Genomic DNA, 16,552 nt, shown 5'->3' with positions numbered 1-16,552 from the left:
TTCAAAGTCAAAATGAAAATATCCATTACCATTCAGACCAGGGCTCGACAAACAAGGTGGCTAGAAACCACTCCTTGGCTCCCAGGGTTTTGTAGGACAAGGGGGTAAATACTAGCCGGGCTGCCATCTTGAATGAGTGAGTGTGTGTCTAATGCATTGTAATGCCAGATCCAGTGTGTTTGTGTCCGTAGTGTTAGAGTGTGTACTTATGTATAGCGTAAGCCAGTGTGTTTGTGTGTATAAGAGTGTGATGCATGTTACAGCATTAGCAGGAGTGTGTATGCCAGCATATAGTGTTAGTGTGTATTACTGTACGGTGTTAGCATGTTTGTACGCGAGTAAATGTTAGGGCGTGTGTTACTGTACGGCGTTTGTAAGGATAATAGTCAAACATACAAGCTTGAGCCTTATGGTGTAAAATACCCCTTGTCATGAAAAAGGGCTTCCATAGAAAACAAGGACATTTCTAGCTGTAACATCATAATCGCAAAAACTGTTTTCTAACAATCAGCCTTTTAAACTTGGATGAGCGAACCCAGGAGTGATGGGAGTGATAACAGGTCGTTGGAACCCAGGAGTGATGGGAGTGAGAAAGGGCCATTGGAACACAGGAGTGATGGGAGCGATAAAGGGCCTCTATGCGTCAAGCTATAATGTTTTGTTTAAAAAAACCAAGGACATTTATAAGCGACCCCAAAGTTTTGAACGGCAGTGTATATTATTTTTATTCTAGAAGCGTGATATGCGGTAGTGAAGGCTATTCATATAAGTGCTGTGGAACTAATAACGGATGAGCAGCTCCCTTTATACAAATCTGTCCACTACAGCACAATAAATAAACAAAATAAAACACAGGAATTTGTTTTATGCTTTTTAACGTATTACTTTACATCTCTGTATGACTGGAGAGAAAATGACTGGGGAGTATTTATTCTCCTTGTTTAACGTGTTCCTATCATCACTCTGCTAGTATGGTCATTTGCCTTTAGTCTTTTAAATGCACCGAGGTTTGTTTACTGATGAGTTCGTGCATTGAAACGATGGGGTCTCCGAGGCATCAAATAACTGCAGTGTAATAAAGGGACAGGCAGGTAATGCTTACTGCATTTCAGAAGACCCCCCCACGCATAACACAACGTTAACATACAGATTCACCATTACTTGGGGGGGGGGGCTCAATCTTTTTGTTTTGCCAGAGCCACCAAGACCAATTTTTAACGCAATACCATAGACACTGCTCATGTATGTTAAAGAACACGTTTTAGGCTATTCTTTCTGAGAGTTAATACAACAAAGTGGTACAACTGGTTTAGCTCAACGACTGAGCATCAGCCTTCCTGGACACACCAGCTTTGTCCGCACGTTTCCATATTTCGCCCAGATTGATAGGTGGTCTATTAACGTTTTAAGAGAGGACATCTAAAGTCGCCATCAAGAATCACAGCCCATTACAGCATTATTATAGCATCTGTCTAATAAACACGCCGTTGGTTTCCACAGAACTCACTGCATAGCAGGTAACCAAAAATAAAACCAGACTTATCTCCTGGTTTCGCTAAAGAGAACTCGATGGAATTTTTTGGGACATGAGATTCCATTCAGGGAAAAACAAAAAACAAAAAAAACCCACCAGGGCCTCCATGCGGCACAATGTAAATATTGAGTCTACATATAGAATACACAACTTGGAAAGGAGGTTAATTACCCCCCCATGTTTCTACAGACTCAAGCTGAGCATCCAGGCATTAAGTGAAGTCAGCTGCAACCCACCGGAGCGTTAGATATCATTGTTATATCTCTGCAGTTCAAGCCGAGGACACCTGCACTGCTCCAAAAGCCAACGGCAGTAGTTTAGAATTATAAAAAGCCTCGTTAAAAAATTCTGGCCCAAACTGAATAAACGAGGAATGGAAAAACCATTGTTTATGTGCACCAGTCAAGAGACAGTGGGAACTCCACTAAATCAGAAGTATTGCGTGAATCCAAAAGACTTCTTAGTCTGCCGGATCGCTTCACCAAGTGCACAACAGTAGAACCTTGTGGTTCTCCAACTAGGATTGTTAGTAGTGTCCCACAAGTCATTAAAAGCCACCGTGGAAGTGGTTTCTCTTGCAGTGAAGGTGTTGCTATGCCTAAAGGTGCACTGTTTAAAGGACATGTGGCTTTTACAATCTCGCATAGTCATTCTTCACAAAGACACGAATACCAACAAACTATTTGTGCCGAAGCACTAACAATAGGGAGCCAGGCTTTGGCAGGAGCAGATTTGTGGGCATTTCTTGTATTACCGTCTTCGTGTATAAACTTGACTATTGCTTCTATTGACTAAATGAAGTGTGGCCGGCTATATATGGAAAAAACACAAAAAACAAAAACATTTGTGGCTTCCTGAACATATCTTGTACGGTTCATTGTTGAGACTTAACTCTTGGGAAACCAACGAGATCAACATTTGGCCAAGCAACGTGGCGCAGAAATGCTAATTTGTACTTGGGCCACTGTGAGACACAAAAACTGTGGCCAACCATGCAGTCCTGTGGGTGCAAGTACAGGTCCTCCAGAGGAGGAGGAGGAAAAAAATAAATCGAGTCAGGCTGAAGGACCCAGATGGAAAGACCATCCATTTGTACCGCTTGCCAATTATCCTCTTGCGAATCATTGTACCGAGGCTTACATCAAAACATTTCAGAGCCTCCTGAAGATCTAAAAAGGACTAAGCAGCATTTCCAAATATTACATATCTACCCGGAGCCTAACGCACCTAAGACAAAGACTTTATCCAGGTGCTTCTGTATCTCGGTGTTAAAAAAGATCCCTTAAAAGTGGCAAATACGCAAACGCTGCTATTCTTAAAGAGCAAAGTTCTTTAAGAATAGCAGAACTAAGTTCTGATGGTCTACAGTAACCGTGCTGTCTGAAGAGGCCCACAATGCATTTGGTAACAGCCCCCCAAATACAGGTAAATGGCGATAGCAGCAGGCAAGCACCTTTGCCTAAGCCGAACAGTTTGTTCTACTAAAGTAGATTGTTCCACGTTTGGACAAAATAAGCGCTGAACATGGTGTTTTTATATTACAGAATGCAAGATTCATCAAAACAGAGCGACGGAAAACAAGCATGTCTTCCTTCAAGTTCCTACATGTTCAGGAAGAATGCAACCACACACACACACACACACACACACCATTTGAAAAAGATGACAGAAGGGATACTCATTTTGAACAATAATCACTTTCCACAAATCTGGACCTCAGCTCACTGCTTCCACAAACAATAAAAAAAATATAACGCGTTCTGAACATAATAAAACAAAACCCTCACACTAAGCAATAGCTGAAGCTGGTTAAAGGCTGCGGAACAATAATAAAAAAAAGAAAAAAAGAAAAAGACACTAAAAACAGAGAGTCCGCTACATGTAGACCAAGGAGACAAACTATGGTAGCACCAACATCCTAATTAACAATGAATACAACTCCTTCATAACCTCATGTGAGATTACAAGACGCAGTCACAATGGTTTGGGAAGTCTGGTGGGTTTTCTTCCCCCCGTAAACCTCATCTGCATTAAGGTGGAGGGAAGTCAAACAGACAGCACCGCTGCAAAGGTGACCACTGGACATCCAAATTGCCCAGAATGTGCCACCTTCACATGTAATAAAGACATGGAATATTTTGGGTTCTGCCATGGAATTTAGACATCTGGAAAATAATAAAACCCTCTTCTATTTTGTTTAAATAAAATGTATGGCAGGTGACAGGCGGCATCACACGCACTCCTGTAACAGCATTCACACTCAAGGTTAAGTCGTCATTCCTTTCGGATTGCGTTCCTCGCTCTCGTTTCTAGCCGCTCGCAGGCTCCAGTGTAGCCGGATCCCACCAGTATCAAATGGCACGGCTTATTCCTGGCAACTTTTCGGAGAAAATAAATGCTTTCATGTCAGACTCGGGAGCCCTTCTGGATGCCTCGCCTCGTTATTTACACACACAAACCTTCATGAAAGCCAAAATAAGTACATAAACATGCATAAACGGTCCGTAAATTGGGTGACCGCACGCCCTTGATTTCATCATTCATTCTGCTGGGTCGGCAGATGTAGCGGAAGCATCTACTGCATACAGATCAATAGCAAATATTTTAATATTTTAGAGTGCGTCGGACGAGGCAGGGCCGTAGCTAAACCACTGTCGGGTCGTATCTGGATCTCGAATGTTTATACATACCCCCCAGCAGGGTATCTCATCTACAGCACTGATAGTGTCCATTAGCTACATCTTTCCATTAGGAAAAGGATGCCGGCCTCATGTTTCTTAAACCCCCCCCCATGCCAAATCAATCACGTAACACCATGTAATCACTCGTAAGTGCGCTGCAAGCATTACATGACAGAAAGAGGGTTAAAATCAGGAGACCCGAGTCCTTCCCTCAACAATTACATCACTTCCCGAAATGTTGCAAGTGCAGACACTTGCAAGTGCCAAGTCTCCCCCCCCCCCACCCCCCAGGGGTTCAGGTGCTTAATAAGGAAGATTGGTAAGAGGGATGAGAGATGGAGGACAAGATGAAACCGATCGACGGCAGAGCTCGGTACGTTTAATCATGGCATAAGAGGAATGGTAGAGATAGTAAATATATCCATAGAAACATAAAAAAGCAGGAATATTTCACCTAAAATAAAAATGTAGATGGAAAGCAATGACTGTCCGAAAACATAAAAGGGTATTATAAATAGAATAGACATTCTAGGTAAAATAAAGAAAAGTGGTGTTGCCACCTCAAATAAAGACCACCACAACCCCCTTACACATCTTGCTATCCTTCGAAGCATTCCGGTCTGACCAGGACAAGGAGCACCAAATTTTAACATTGGGGGGGGGATAAAGCAAGTAATATAATACAAGGCGCACGCCGGTCGTACAGCAATGCTCCAGAATACCAACTAGAACACATCCATGTGTCTTACGAGTGACCTAATTTGCGTCCCTGTCATAAAACATGAGGAAGGCGAGGGAAAGACAAGTTTTAGTGACCCAGAAGTTCCCAAGTCAGAATAAATTGATATCGCCTCCAGAGCTTCATTTCGACAAAACAGCCTCGACAAGATAGACCTTCTCAGCCCATGTCTACCCCCGGGCTATGGAAGGTGGCATGATCCAACGGTCTGAAGAGTACCACACGTGGCATATATTATTGTCCTTAGTCCTCAGCAGACCAAAGCATGAAGCACTTTAAGACTAGACAGGAAGGAGAAGAAGAACCAGCTGTCTCGATACGGGAGACAAGCCAGCACATGAATCCCGTATTTGCAGAAGTACAATGTAAATTACAGGACTCGGGGCTCTCCTGCAGCCGTTCTGTCTACCATCACCGCGGAGCGCGCAGACCATCACTTATAATATTAAATCTCACGTTACATGTCATCGTTTCAGTTCTGGAAGATGTTTTTGTTTTTTTTTTTCTCTTTCAAAAGGTCAAACCAGAAGAGATTTGGGATCCCGTGCGAATGAAACGAGTGGGCTCTGAACAGGATAAAAAGGCATTATCCCGAGTCATAATAGCTAAACCTAGAATGATTGTTACATATACCGGGGAATAAATACTGCTGAAAATTCTAACTAGATTAGGTTCAAAAGCGTTGAAAGGAGAACATCAAAAAGTTTGTCCATCAGAAAAGGTTTGGCCAGTCATATACTCTAAAACCCAATAAAAACCAACACCAGCAGTCTGCTCCAAGGACACACGTACAGAGTAAAACCCAGATATTCCTTATTCTCAAACACGTGAACTATCACTGCGACTTTGCATAACGGACATGATAGAAAAAAAACAAATTTGATTCTCAAACACAAATGAAAAAAAAAAAACAAAAAAACTTTGCACGTCGTCGACTTCCGAATCATCAGTAAACCCGGCCATCTGTGATGCTTGGTGGAATCCGATTGGCTGGCATCGGTTTGGGAGATGTTAAAGGAAAGATAAAGTAATTAAATTATGCAGGTTCTGTAGCCAGGTGGCATTGTACTTGGGGAGCGCCCCACTTGTAAACCAATATAAAAGGAAAATATATTAAAATAAATGACAATGTAGAAGAGGACACCAAGGATTTCTACTGAAGTATTTAGATAGATAGCCACCACAAATTATTTTTCCCAAGTGCACCTGTTACTGCAACCATCACCGCCCCCCATTCTGTGCCGATAAACCTGGGTTTTGTAATAGTGGGGGGGGGGGGAACAAAAACCCCCCACAAATGACAGGAGGTCCTGAGAGAGATATTTCACAGCTCTGCCATAATCCTTCTGCATTTGGAAAGTAAAGCACATTCTGGCTTTTAACAGCTTATTGATGCCTGAAATAACATCATAATACAGCGGGACCGAAGACATCATGTTGATTAACAGGACAGAAGGAGGATTCCGAGAAACGCGCAAAGCCAGATTCCTAACAAAAGTCAACATGCTGTAATAACCTGCTACAACATGGCTCATCTAAGGCAAGGAGGTGGAGAAAAAAAAATAAATACACGGCACGCAAGGGAAATCTATAGAAATGGGGGAAATCTGCATTTTATACATCACCAAGTTACCCCTTTCTCATAAGGGGGGGGTCCTAAATCCTTCAAATGCTTGCTATGTACCTTCAGCAGCAAACTCTGTTGACGCACAAAAATAAGATATAAGGGGATGTGTTAAGCCTGAAATAAACAGGCATTCCATCTGCCACAGCCTGGACACGGTTTTAGAAGTCTGCTTAACCTTCTAAAGAACAGAGCGTACCGGATCTCCAAATAACCCTCAAAGTTGGTCAAAACCACAGCCAAATTCTACGTTGTGGATCGCAAGATGAAGAGCGCAGGGGGGGGGGGGGGGGGGGGGATTCTGCGCAAGGACAACGCGCGGCTTCAACGTTTCCACAATTACCATTCGAGAAGGCTTGCTCTGTGCCAAAAATATGCTGGCGGCGGCCCTCTGAAGCTGAAACATGTCCCTTTAATGGTAGTAAATCGTGCCCCAATAGGGTAATTGTGCAGATACTCATAAGTGCCCCCCTTAAATGTTGTTACCGTAAGATACAGTAAAATAATGGACTTTAATTTTTAGAATTTACTGCGCATTTACAATAAAAATGTTAAACCTGTGCCAGAAGGGAGAACTTGATCCTGCTTCACGACAAAAATATCGCACCAAGGAAAGTCAGGACGACACATTTGGTTACAAAAGTCAATATAAGTGTAAGCTGGCAGAAATAGGGATCGATAGACACCATATCCTCTTAAAAGAAGACAAATATTCCATGAAATAAAACCTGGAAAGAAACTGCAAAAAAAACACACCCTCAACAAAATCCATCTTTAATTTGTATTCTTCCGCAAGTTACGTGTTGAGGAATGACACCTCCGGTACCTAATTCACTCACTGATGCTAAAGAGTTCCTTGGAACTACCAGTCTTTTCCCAAGCCGGTCACGTTGGCTCAAAAATCAAGACATAATTTTCTGCTCAAAGCTTTTTGCCTCAGCAGCCATACACATAAAACATGGCGGTGTCCGACGCTATATTGTCAATGACTGGAGGGAGCAACAGAATGCGGCATTGTGGGTAGCAAACAGAGGATACCATGTCTTTATAACGACTCCAACCACAAGACAAAGCCGTATTCACACAGACGTGTAGTGGGGGGCACTGGACAAGCTTCATTCTTTATGGTCTTTTCTGTAGCATGCAACTTAATACATACCACCCATTGCCTTGGACATGTATGAGTTCCTGTACTTTACATAGTTACACATATAGCGTGCCTCTCAACTGTCCCGCTTTGCATGGGAAAGTCCCGCTTAAAAAAGTCAAAGACTACAGTTCTATAAGTAGGGCAGCCCAAGAAATTTCACGCTTCATACAGGAGAAGACAACGGTAGAGCCAAACTGGTGAGATGAAACTGCAACTTCCCTGCCAACTAAAGAAGACAGAAGTATGCGCTACATCAGGGCAATGCAAACCCCAGAAGCCAGGTCGCCATGGCGACTAGGAACCACAGGGTTCACCATGAGTCCGGTGTAGAAGCCGGGTCACATAATGCCGCTGGGTGTCTCACGTCACTGGCTTCACATCGCACCCACACGCAAGCAGAGTGCGATGGCAGAGGAGAGTGGGAGTACTGTGTATGTCAGAGTCAGTGTGCAAGTGTGTAAATGTATAGTGCCATAGTCAGTATGTCTACTGTATTGTAGTGCCAGATTCCATATATATGTGCCCATAATTTTATATATTTATGATAGTACAGAGTGTGTATATGAGTGTGGTGCTAGCATGTAGCGTGGTGTTTGCGTTACAGTACGGCATTAGCAGGAGTGTTTATGTCAGCATATAGTGTTAGCGTGTGTATGTGTATGGTGTTAGCGTGTGTATTTTGGGCCAGCCCCTAGATTCAAATCCAATTTGTCGATCCCTGCTTTACACAATGACACGGACCCAAAATTAAATCCTGTATGTAGAACGCAAGCTTTTGAGGAAAAGCGGCCCGGTGACGACACTACCTGCCTCGTGCAACAAAAACGTCCATTATAAATAAAACAATATATCACATTCTGCATTGAGCCTGGGAAGCCGGTTTCTTGGAGTCACTGCCTGCCGTCGCTGTACAGTGTAAGTACAGTACACGTCTGAACCGCATGATTTATACAACACCAAGCAGTGCGTATTACGTTTCATTTGGTAACAGAGACAAGACAGCAAATATCGGAAAGCCCTCGCTGCGCTCTACAAGAGAGAGAGAGAGACACAGGGACACTCGTGATACACCCCCAATGCCATGGGGTCCTTTCAGCACCATGATGTCTGCCACACACACGGTACAATTACACGACACGCAGTATGCTTCCCTTCCCGCAAGAGTATTTTTAGCTATGCATGCGCAGTACACGGTAACATGGATGGTTTGTTTGCTCTCCAGAGAGAACGATCGCTTCCCAGAATGGTCACCGGGGGAAATATATTTGTGTGTGCATTTAAAGTAGCTTTTTTTGCCACCTTTTGCCCCGTCATGCTTTCTGCTCTAATAGCCCATTTAAAAAAAAACTTAAGTCACCTGTCCAAGAAAGTCTTCCTTCGCGGAGCAAAACGCGTGGGAACCAATTCCGTGCATTAAAACCTTGAGAAATATTTTGGAACCGGCTTCTAAGCTTAGTGATTAAAATTAAATTTAGCATTGTATAGGGGCGTTAAAAAAAGGATGTGAATGATTTTGCAGCATTTTATTGCCCAAAATGTGGATAATTACTATAATTTGACTTGATCTCTGCTCAAGCGGTAATTAATACTGGCAAAAACATGGCGTTTCCTCTTCAAATTCTATGTGGCAGGAATACTATGTCCGCAGGGCGTACCAAGCTGTGCGTCTTTGTTTCCAACGACGAGTCTGCATAAGGGAATGAGGGAGATGGCCCCATAGCTGAAGGCCCCATAGCTGAAGGCCCCATAGCTGAAGGCCCCATAGCTGAAGGCCCCATAGCGTGAGGTTGCTGGAGAAAGACCCACACATGCATGCAGGGCAGACACACGTGAGTCCAAGGCTCATGTATGTAGCCATCCTCACCCTTGGGTCATGCATAACCGTCCATGGGTCCTTCCGTCGCAAAAACCATATAACCAACCCAACATAAGCCTTAAACATATCATTTGGTTATGCCGTAACAGCCAGGATTCCTCACGTATGTAACACGACTGGTAATCCATTGAACGTACAGGCAAGCAAGCATGTGCATTAAATGTAAGTATGTATGTATGTATGTATGTATAATATATATATATATAATTGGGTGAAGAAAATCGTGCAAAGATAGGGTAGCGTCTGTAGTAGGTTTTTTTTGTCTTTTTCCACCAAAGGAAAAAAAAAAGAAAATAAATTAAAACCGGCTCAAAAATTTGCGTAGGACTTTCTCTCGCCAGGCTAACGCTCTGTCTTCCATGATCAGCCCTAAAGGTGGCGATTTGGAGGGTATTAGTTGGAAGGGATTGCAGAATCCCCCCCCCCCCATGCATATAAAATGGACCACACAGCCATCATCAGCATTAAAATACATACGATGGCCGCCGTGTCCCTTTGAAAGGTACCCGTTCATGACGTTTATAATACAGACGCAGAGTATAAGACATCCACGTCGTCCTGAGCCACGCTCACCCCCATCACTCACTCGGCCAAGTGCTTCCGCGAGCCTACCTCATACTCAGGTATCGAACGCGTCTCGTTCTGTCTGCCGCACATCGGGGATTAAAAGTTTAATCCTGTGCATTTTCTTGTAGGGATGACTTCACTGATTCGTCCTTCAGATGGTGGCAGCAATTTACATTCCTATTTTTAGCCGGGGAAGATGAGTTTCCACATTGAAGGCGGCAGCGGCCCGTGTGCCAGTAGCATGCAATAAATTTATCACATATCTTAGTATCTCACCCATTAAACGTACCATACCGAGCCCATGAAACAGATGTACTTAGGATTACATGGACGGGGGGGGGGGGGGGGGGGGGTCTTCATTGTACTATTACTAGAATATTTTTTGCTGTTTTATCTGTTCTTGGGCGAGTTCCAGCTTTCTAGCATCTAAATATAGCTTCAAAAATGCATTACATTTTTATATATAAACAATAACCGTTTGACTGGCAAGTGTACACAACGTAGAGCATTCCTGCCCATGGTATACGTCATAGAAGAAGAAAAAAAAAATAAAAAAACAAAAACAAAAAACACAATTACTTGGGAAAGAGTTAAGTCTACCTAGATTTTTATTAAACTGTGCACCCCGTATCATGCACACGTGATTTATCATTTTTTTTTTAATAAATTTTTTTTTTTTTTTTTTTTTATTAAAAACACTTTTGATCTGATTAGAAGAAAAAAAAATATGGATCTCTATCACTTAGCGCATTCTTTCAAAATGCGTATCGCAAGAGAATTGCGACAGACCACCTTTGTGGGGGTCTTACATGCTACGCCCTTACTATGTAGAACAGGGCAATAGGTTTAAAATCATAAGGTAACCTTCAGAACATCTGGATCACTTTACCGTATCTAGTTATAAACGGAAAATAAACGCCATTGGTTCAGAGATACTTGTGTCTATTTAACCTCCCCGGGGCTGCGTTCATTGGCCAGAAAGTTCCGTGCCTGGACCAATGAGCAATCATCAGCAACTTAATATTAAAGCGGAGATAACGTCACAGGAAGGAATAATCACGATAAAGTGCAGCGACTTACAGGCTAATTAACAAAAATATATAAAAAAAGGGGCCGTTATGGCTCAGATGGGAATTGGCAGAAGAAAACAGCTATATTATATTATGTTATATTATCGTTCCTTTTTGCTCAAGGGGGCGAGTCCACATGGTTCGGTTATTTTGGTAAAGCATAAATATCGAAGAGATTTATTTTACAACAGATTTGAAACGCATCACAAGATACCGGAGTTATTCACAGATGGCAACTCCACGAACGCAATAGGAAGAAGGAAAAGCGAGCATATTTAGCTTTCCCAGGGAAAAATAAATAATGAAAGGAGAGCTATGCGACATAATATTGATTATATTATCATTAACGATAATAAAAAGGCCAGGGAATCGCTGGACTGAGCTTCTGAAGTCTTATCCTGCGTGAAACCTGAACAGGTGTTTGGTTTCTGGAGCTTCTATCCACAGGGCAACTAATTGGTTACTTAAAAGACTATTACCAGTTCCTAAGCAACAGGCTATAAGCTTCTGAACCGACTGACGGGGACTGCCGTTTAGCCTTGAAATTCTGCTCCCCCCCCCCATATCCATCGCATAGCTGAAGATTTTGGAAGCCGGTTAAAACGGAACACTTCGTGTTTGAGCAACCGAAGCGACACGAAATCATTTATTTCAGAGAGAGAAGCAGATTCTAAAAGCAACGCGACGTTCCGATCCAGAAAATAATGAACTTGGGGATGGGGAGGATAGCAAGAAGGGAATGAGGATTTATTTTTTTTGAAAATATTTTGCTCTTTTGTAAGCAGTTCTTGTAACACCTGCGAGATTCCCACGCCCGGGTGTCGGGACGGCACAAGACAATACGCTGAACTGAAAACAGGACGGTCGGCGACCAGGAAGATGGGAGGATAGAATAACTCATGTCCTCAGGAGTAACAATAAAAGCCTCTCCAAAACGGTACAAATTGAAATTCAAAGATAATTTTGCACACACAATCTCACAAAGGTTCTTACAGAAACACAGACTTTGAACGGGTGCAAAATAAGTGAGAAAACTGCAAATGAATGCCAATATTCCAGACATTAAGCATATTTCCACAACTACAGGTGCTTAGAATAGACTAGAGATCACTAACAGGTATCCTAGAAGCAGGACGCATGTTGACATGGTTTCTGAATAGCGCCCCCTATAGACGCCCTAAATGTGACACAATACGCTCATTCAGCACCGAGTCCACGGCCGTTCCCCGGGCAGCCGTCTCGTCAGCCACCCCTCTGCCACATCTCGTTGCCAGCAGCCAGCGCTAACCGTGAGCACTTTGCTGGCGCATGCGCAAGAGGTGGGCTATGGAGAAGAAGCAGAGCTACACGAGCCACGTGGTTTGCCTTTTACACATCACGACACCCCGCAGAAAACCAAACCTGATCCCCGATGCCCCTATCGTATCAAAAGCCCCGCTGCACACGCGCACACACAACGGGAAAATACTTCGCTCTACTTCTTAAGTACTGGTGTAAACGTCATACAGATGGGTGCACTATATTTAGAGCCATCACTAAATTAAAGCACCGATAAACATACATTTCCCACAAAAATCCACCTATACTCGAGAGAAACAGGAGCTTGTGAGCAAAACGGAACCGGGATTCAATTCAGTCCCTAAAGACCCCGTTATTTTAATTGGTGGTCATGTACTCATTTCATTTCCTCTTCTAAAACATGACATTCTAAAGGAACAGGGGCCATATCCACCATTTAAATATCTAACCTATACATTCCAAACAACACACATACGCACACCCTCACCTCCACAAACCATTCTTGGAAGAAGGAAAATATCACCCAAAAACATGTTTCGAGCTCAGAAACGTTAAAGCAAAACACAACACCAGTTGGCACAAACCTACACGACACTGCCGGCAGCGGAGTCGGCGACCTCGTCCCACCCATCGTTATATCGCACTCATACGCCGCTTCCATTCGTCTCTGGTCCCCGAACAATCCCTCCCAAAACCCATCGTAAGAGGAGACGGCATTCTGCGAAACGCAGACGTTTCATCAACGCTCGGGGGGTAAATTTAGACGAGTGGATTTGTGCCGCGCGGAGCGAGGCCGGTGATCCCTGCTGCATGTGATCTGTGGCCGGGTACACCTGTCTCGGTCCGAGAGAAGAAGAAGGGGTATCAGAGGGACTGGGGGAAGGGGGACGTTACATGAGCCATTGGTGAAACCTCATGTTTAATACGCTTTAATCTCGCACAGAGCCAGCACTACTGACACGCCACACACTCACACTCGGATTGGGTTTCTAACAGTTAGAGGAGGCCACTCATCCTGCGTACGGTAACGGGGCGGATGACCGCACGGAACGGAATTTCGCGTACAGTATTTCAACAGGTACTTCTATACCAGCACGAAAAAAAACCAAAGAAACGAAGAATAAAATAAAAACAAAACCCGACGAGAACCCGGAGTTGTGTTGTTATCTCAGAAAACAGAGCCGGCACTTTTGTCGTGAAAACGCAAGACGGAGAAAACCAAAACAAATAAACAAAATAAAAAAATGAGCCCAACAGCCTCAAAGGATTCTATTATCCTGCGGCGTTTGACGCGGAATCCTAACGAGTAACGATCCGTACATCAGCAGACGGAGCGTCAGAAGAGCAAATCGTCACTTCGACCGAGGCTGCCAGGTGATTTAACCCCTTCGGTGCCAAAGACTCGGGCGACAAAACAGATTATTATTCTCCCCGGCACCGGAAAGGGATAATTACCTCCCATGGTTTGATCTGTAAGATTTCTCAGACACCTTCTGCCAACCAACACGGATCGAACTAGAGCTGTCACGTGTGCTGAGACACGCACACACACACGCTAGGTCCGCGTCGTCTTCCCAGACCCCACCTTGTCGTAGCCCGCAGCGGACTCGGAGCCCAAGTGTGCGGCACACCCCCAAGGTGCCACGGCAGTCCCTGGAGGAGTCTCCGGCACGGAGGCAGCCTCCTCTCCCGTAGCGCCGGTCTGTCTGCCACCTGTAGCCATGAAATAGCAGCCTCAGAGCCCCCAGGACTCAACCGGGTATATAAACCAGGCTGTCAGCCAACACATATATATATTATATATCATCTAAAACGCGGCACACGGACCAGAAAGTCAGCGCAAGATGACCGCGTTCGGCAGGACATTCCAAACGGGAAACGTTTCTATCGAACAATTTATCTCGGTCTCGACACACGCAAGGATGGCATTAAACATACACGGGAATACTGCGAGTTCGCCCCGACATAAAGGGATCGGCAGCGTTCTCGGCCGCACGAAGTACAACGAAACAAGAGTCTCGGCGAGACAAACGGCTAAGGCAGGTGTCACGGCCGTAATTAACGTTCTGCGGCCGCTCAGAGCTGCACCCTGTGCAAATCCACGGTTACAAGACGCTCAGGTGCTTGGTATCCATGCAGTCAGGTGAACAGGTAATACAGCGGCTTCCCGACCAACCCGAGGAGGCAAACCCAACCTCGCAGCTCCTCCAACAACAACCCCCCCCCCAAAAAAAGGGGAAAACTCACCGAACGTGCGAGAGCCAAACCACAAACCCTTTATTTTACATTTCGCAGTAAACAAAGCCGGCAATTATATTCAGATATTAAGGGGGGGGGGGGGGGGGCTGGCACAAAGAAGCTTTACAGATAAAGGAAGCTGCAACTCGCAAGCGGTAATGCAGCAGCTGCAGCTTGTACTGCACGATCTGGTACAGAGCCAACAAATCGAGGTATAAAGAGGGGGGGGGGAATCATCGCCGTTTGTCCCTGGGGGACCCAACTGCATGCGTCGGCGACAATAACATTACCTCAGCGTAACCTGGATACATATAAAACGTGGAATTTTGGGGCAATTATGTCTCGTTAGCGATGCCGTTAACTCATCGCTATCCGTATACCAGAATTCAAACATTAAATCGCTACCGAAAAATAAAACGAAGAGGGCGAGAAACCTACCGGCCACGCAAACTGGAACGGGATTAAAATCCTGCCACCGTCGCCGGGGCCGTTCTTCCCCTGGTGGGTGTATTTGTTGTTCAAATAAAAAGTATTTCCACCGAGCACCGCAGTAGATCCAGAGCCATAGTTGCACGGGCCAGAAGGGGTGATTTTGGCCTGGAACTCCTTCAGGCAGACCCGGAGATAGGTGTCGCACTCGTCGCCGCTACAGTCCTGGTTGTACGGACTCTTCACGCCATCGCAACATTCCCCGCTGGACAATTCTCCGTTGACATTCTTCAGCGAGTTCAGCTGCAGCTCGAAATAACCCGTGGACTGGGAAACCTAAAAATAACACATCAAACAGGGGAGAGACATTACTACGGAGCCGGGCAGAGGGGGAGAAGGGGCATGCAGCAGCGGGGAGCTGCACTTAGTCGACGACCACCACAGGCAGGTCTCGAGCTGCACGTACTGCATGCGGCGAACGCTGCGGCCCCTTCCCACGCGGAGACGCTTATCGCATGACTTAAATGCAGAAAGAGCAGCCAATCGCTAATTGGAAATGCAACAGCCGCCCCACGGCACCCACCCAGATCCACGGGTACGCAGCGTGTGCCTCACCAGCACTGCATGCAACGTGCATACAACATATAGAATTACACCCGGGGGCAGATATACAGACCCTCGGGGGAGACATCAGCATGCAGAGTATGTAAGATATATACCTATATATATATATATATATATATTACACACAGAGTAACTTTGAATGATGGAGGGGATCTCTAATAAGTAGAATGCATTTTCTCTTGTATGTAACACGCAGGTTGCACATGTGCCCTCCTGGATCCATGTTCTGTGTGCCCTGCGTACATGCCATGTTACATAAGACATGTAAGTGAAGACGGTGAGGGGCCGGCTGTTTCTGAGGGGGGATCCCCGGGGGTGCAGACCGTTAGCCCTGCACCGGGAGGCAGCCTTACCTGGACCCAGAAAGTTAGCAGCACCAAGCCCACCGCTGTGAGGTGAGCGCGGCTCCCGGAGGCACCCGAGCGCATGACGGCGGGCGGTATCAGAGCTGACCGGAGCGGTGAGAGGCGAGCCGGGATACAGCCATGGAGCGAAGGCATACGGGGCTGCGAGCGGCGGCAGCGAGCACACATGGGCTGTCAGGACAGCTCCCAGCCGACTCCTCGGGATCACTGCGACCGAGCCCAGGCAACCAACATGTAGCTGACAGACTGACAGCCGCGCCAGCCACTGGAGAGCGCCGCCGCCTCATTCCTATTCATGAGAGGGCGGGACTGGAGGCGGGCCCGGGGGAGCAGAAGGGAGGGAGGGAGAGGGATGC

At 45.3% G+C, this 16,552-nt stretch overlaps 1 protein-coding gene across 1 annotated transcript in view; it reads right to left on the bottom strand.

Annotated features, from left to right (window-relative positions):
• Positions 1-16,259, bottom strand: part of LOC149273365 (protein jagged-2-like) — a 42,286-nt gene extending 26,027 nt beyond the window's left edge. Inside the window, exons 1-2 of the mRNA XM_089506403.1 lie at positions 16,185-16,259; positions 15,217-15,543 (exon numbers count right to left, since the gene is read on the bottom strand). Of these exons, the coding sequence (XP_089362529.1) occupies positions 15,217-15,543; positions 16,185-16,259 (402 nt within the window). The remainder of the gene's footprint in view (positions 1-15,216; positions 15,544-16,184) is intronic.
• Between the last annotated feature and the right edge of the window lie 293 nt (positions 16,260-16,552).

The sequence above is a fragment of the Sceloporus occidentalis genome, unplaced genomic scaffold (assembly GCF_023333645.1).
Source record: "Sceloporus occidentalis isolate IW3139 unplaced genomic scaffold, rSceOcc1.0.p SCAF_383, whole genome shotgun sequence".
In the NCBI taxonomy this organism is placed as follows: domain Eukaryota; kingdom Metazoa; phylum Chordata; class Lepidosauria; order Squamata; family Phrynosomatidae; genus Sceloporus; species Sceloporus occidentalis.
The sequence above is the reverse complement of the archived record's forward strand: the minus strand, read 5'-3'. Positions and strand labels throughout refer to the sequence as shown.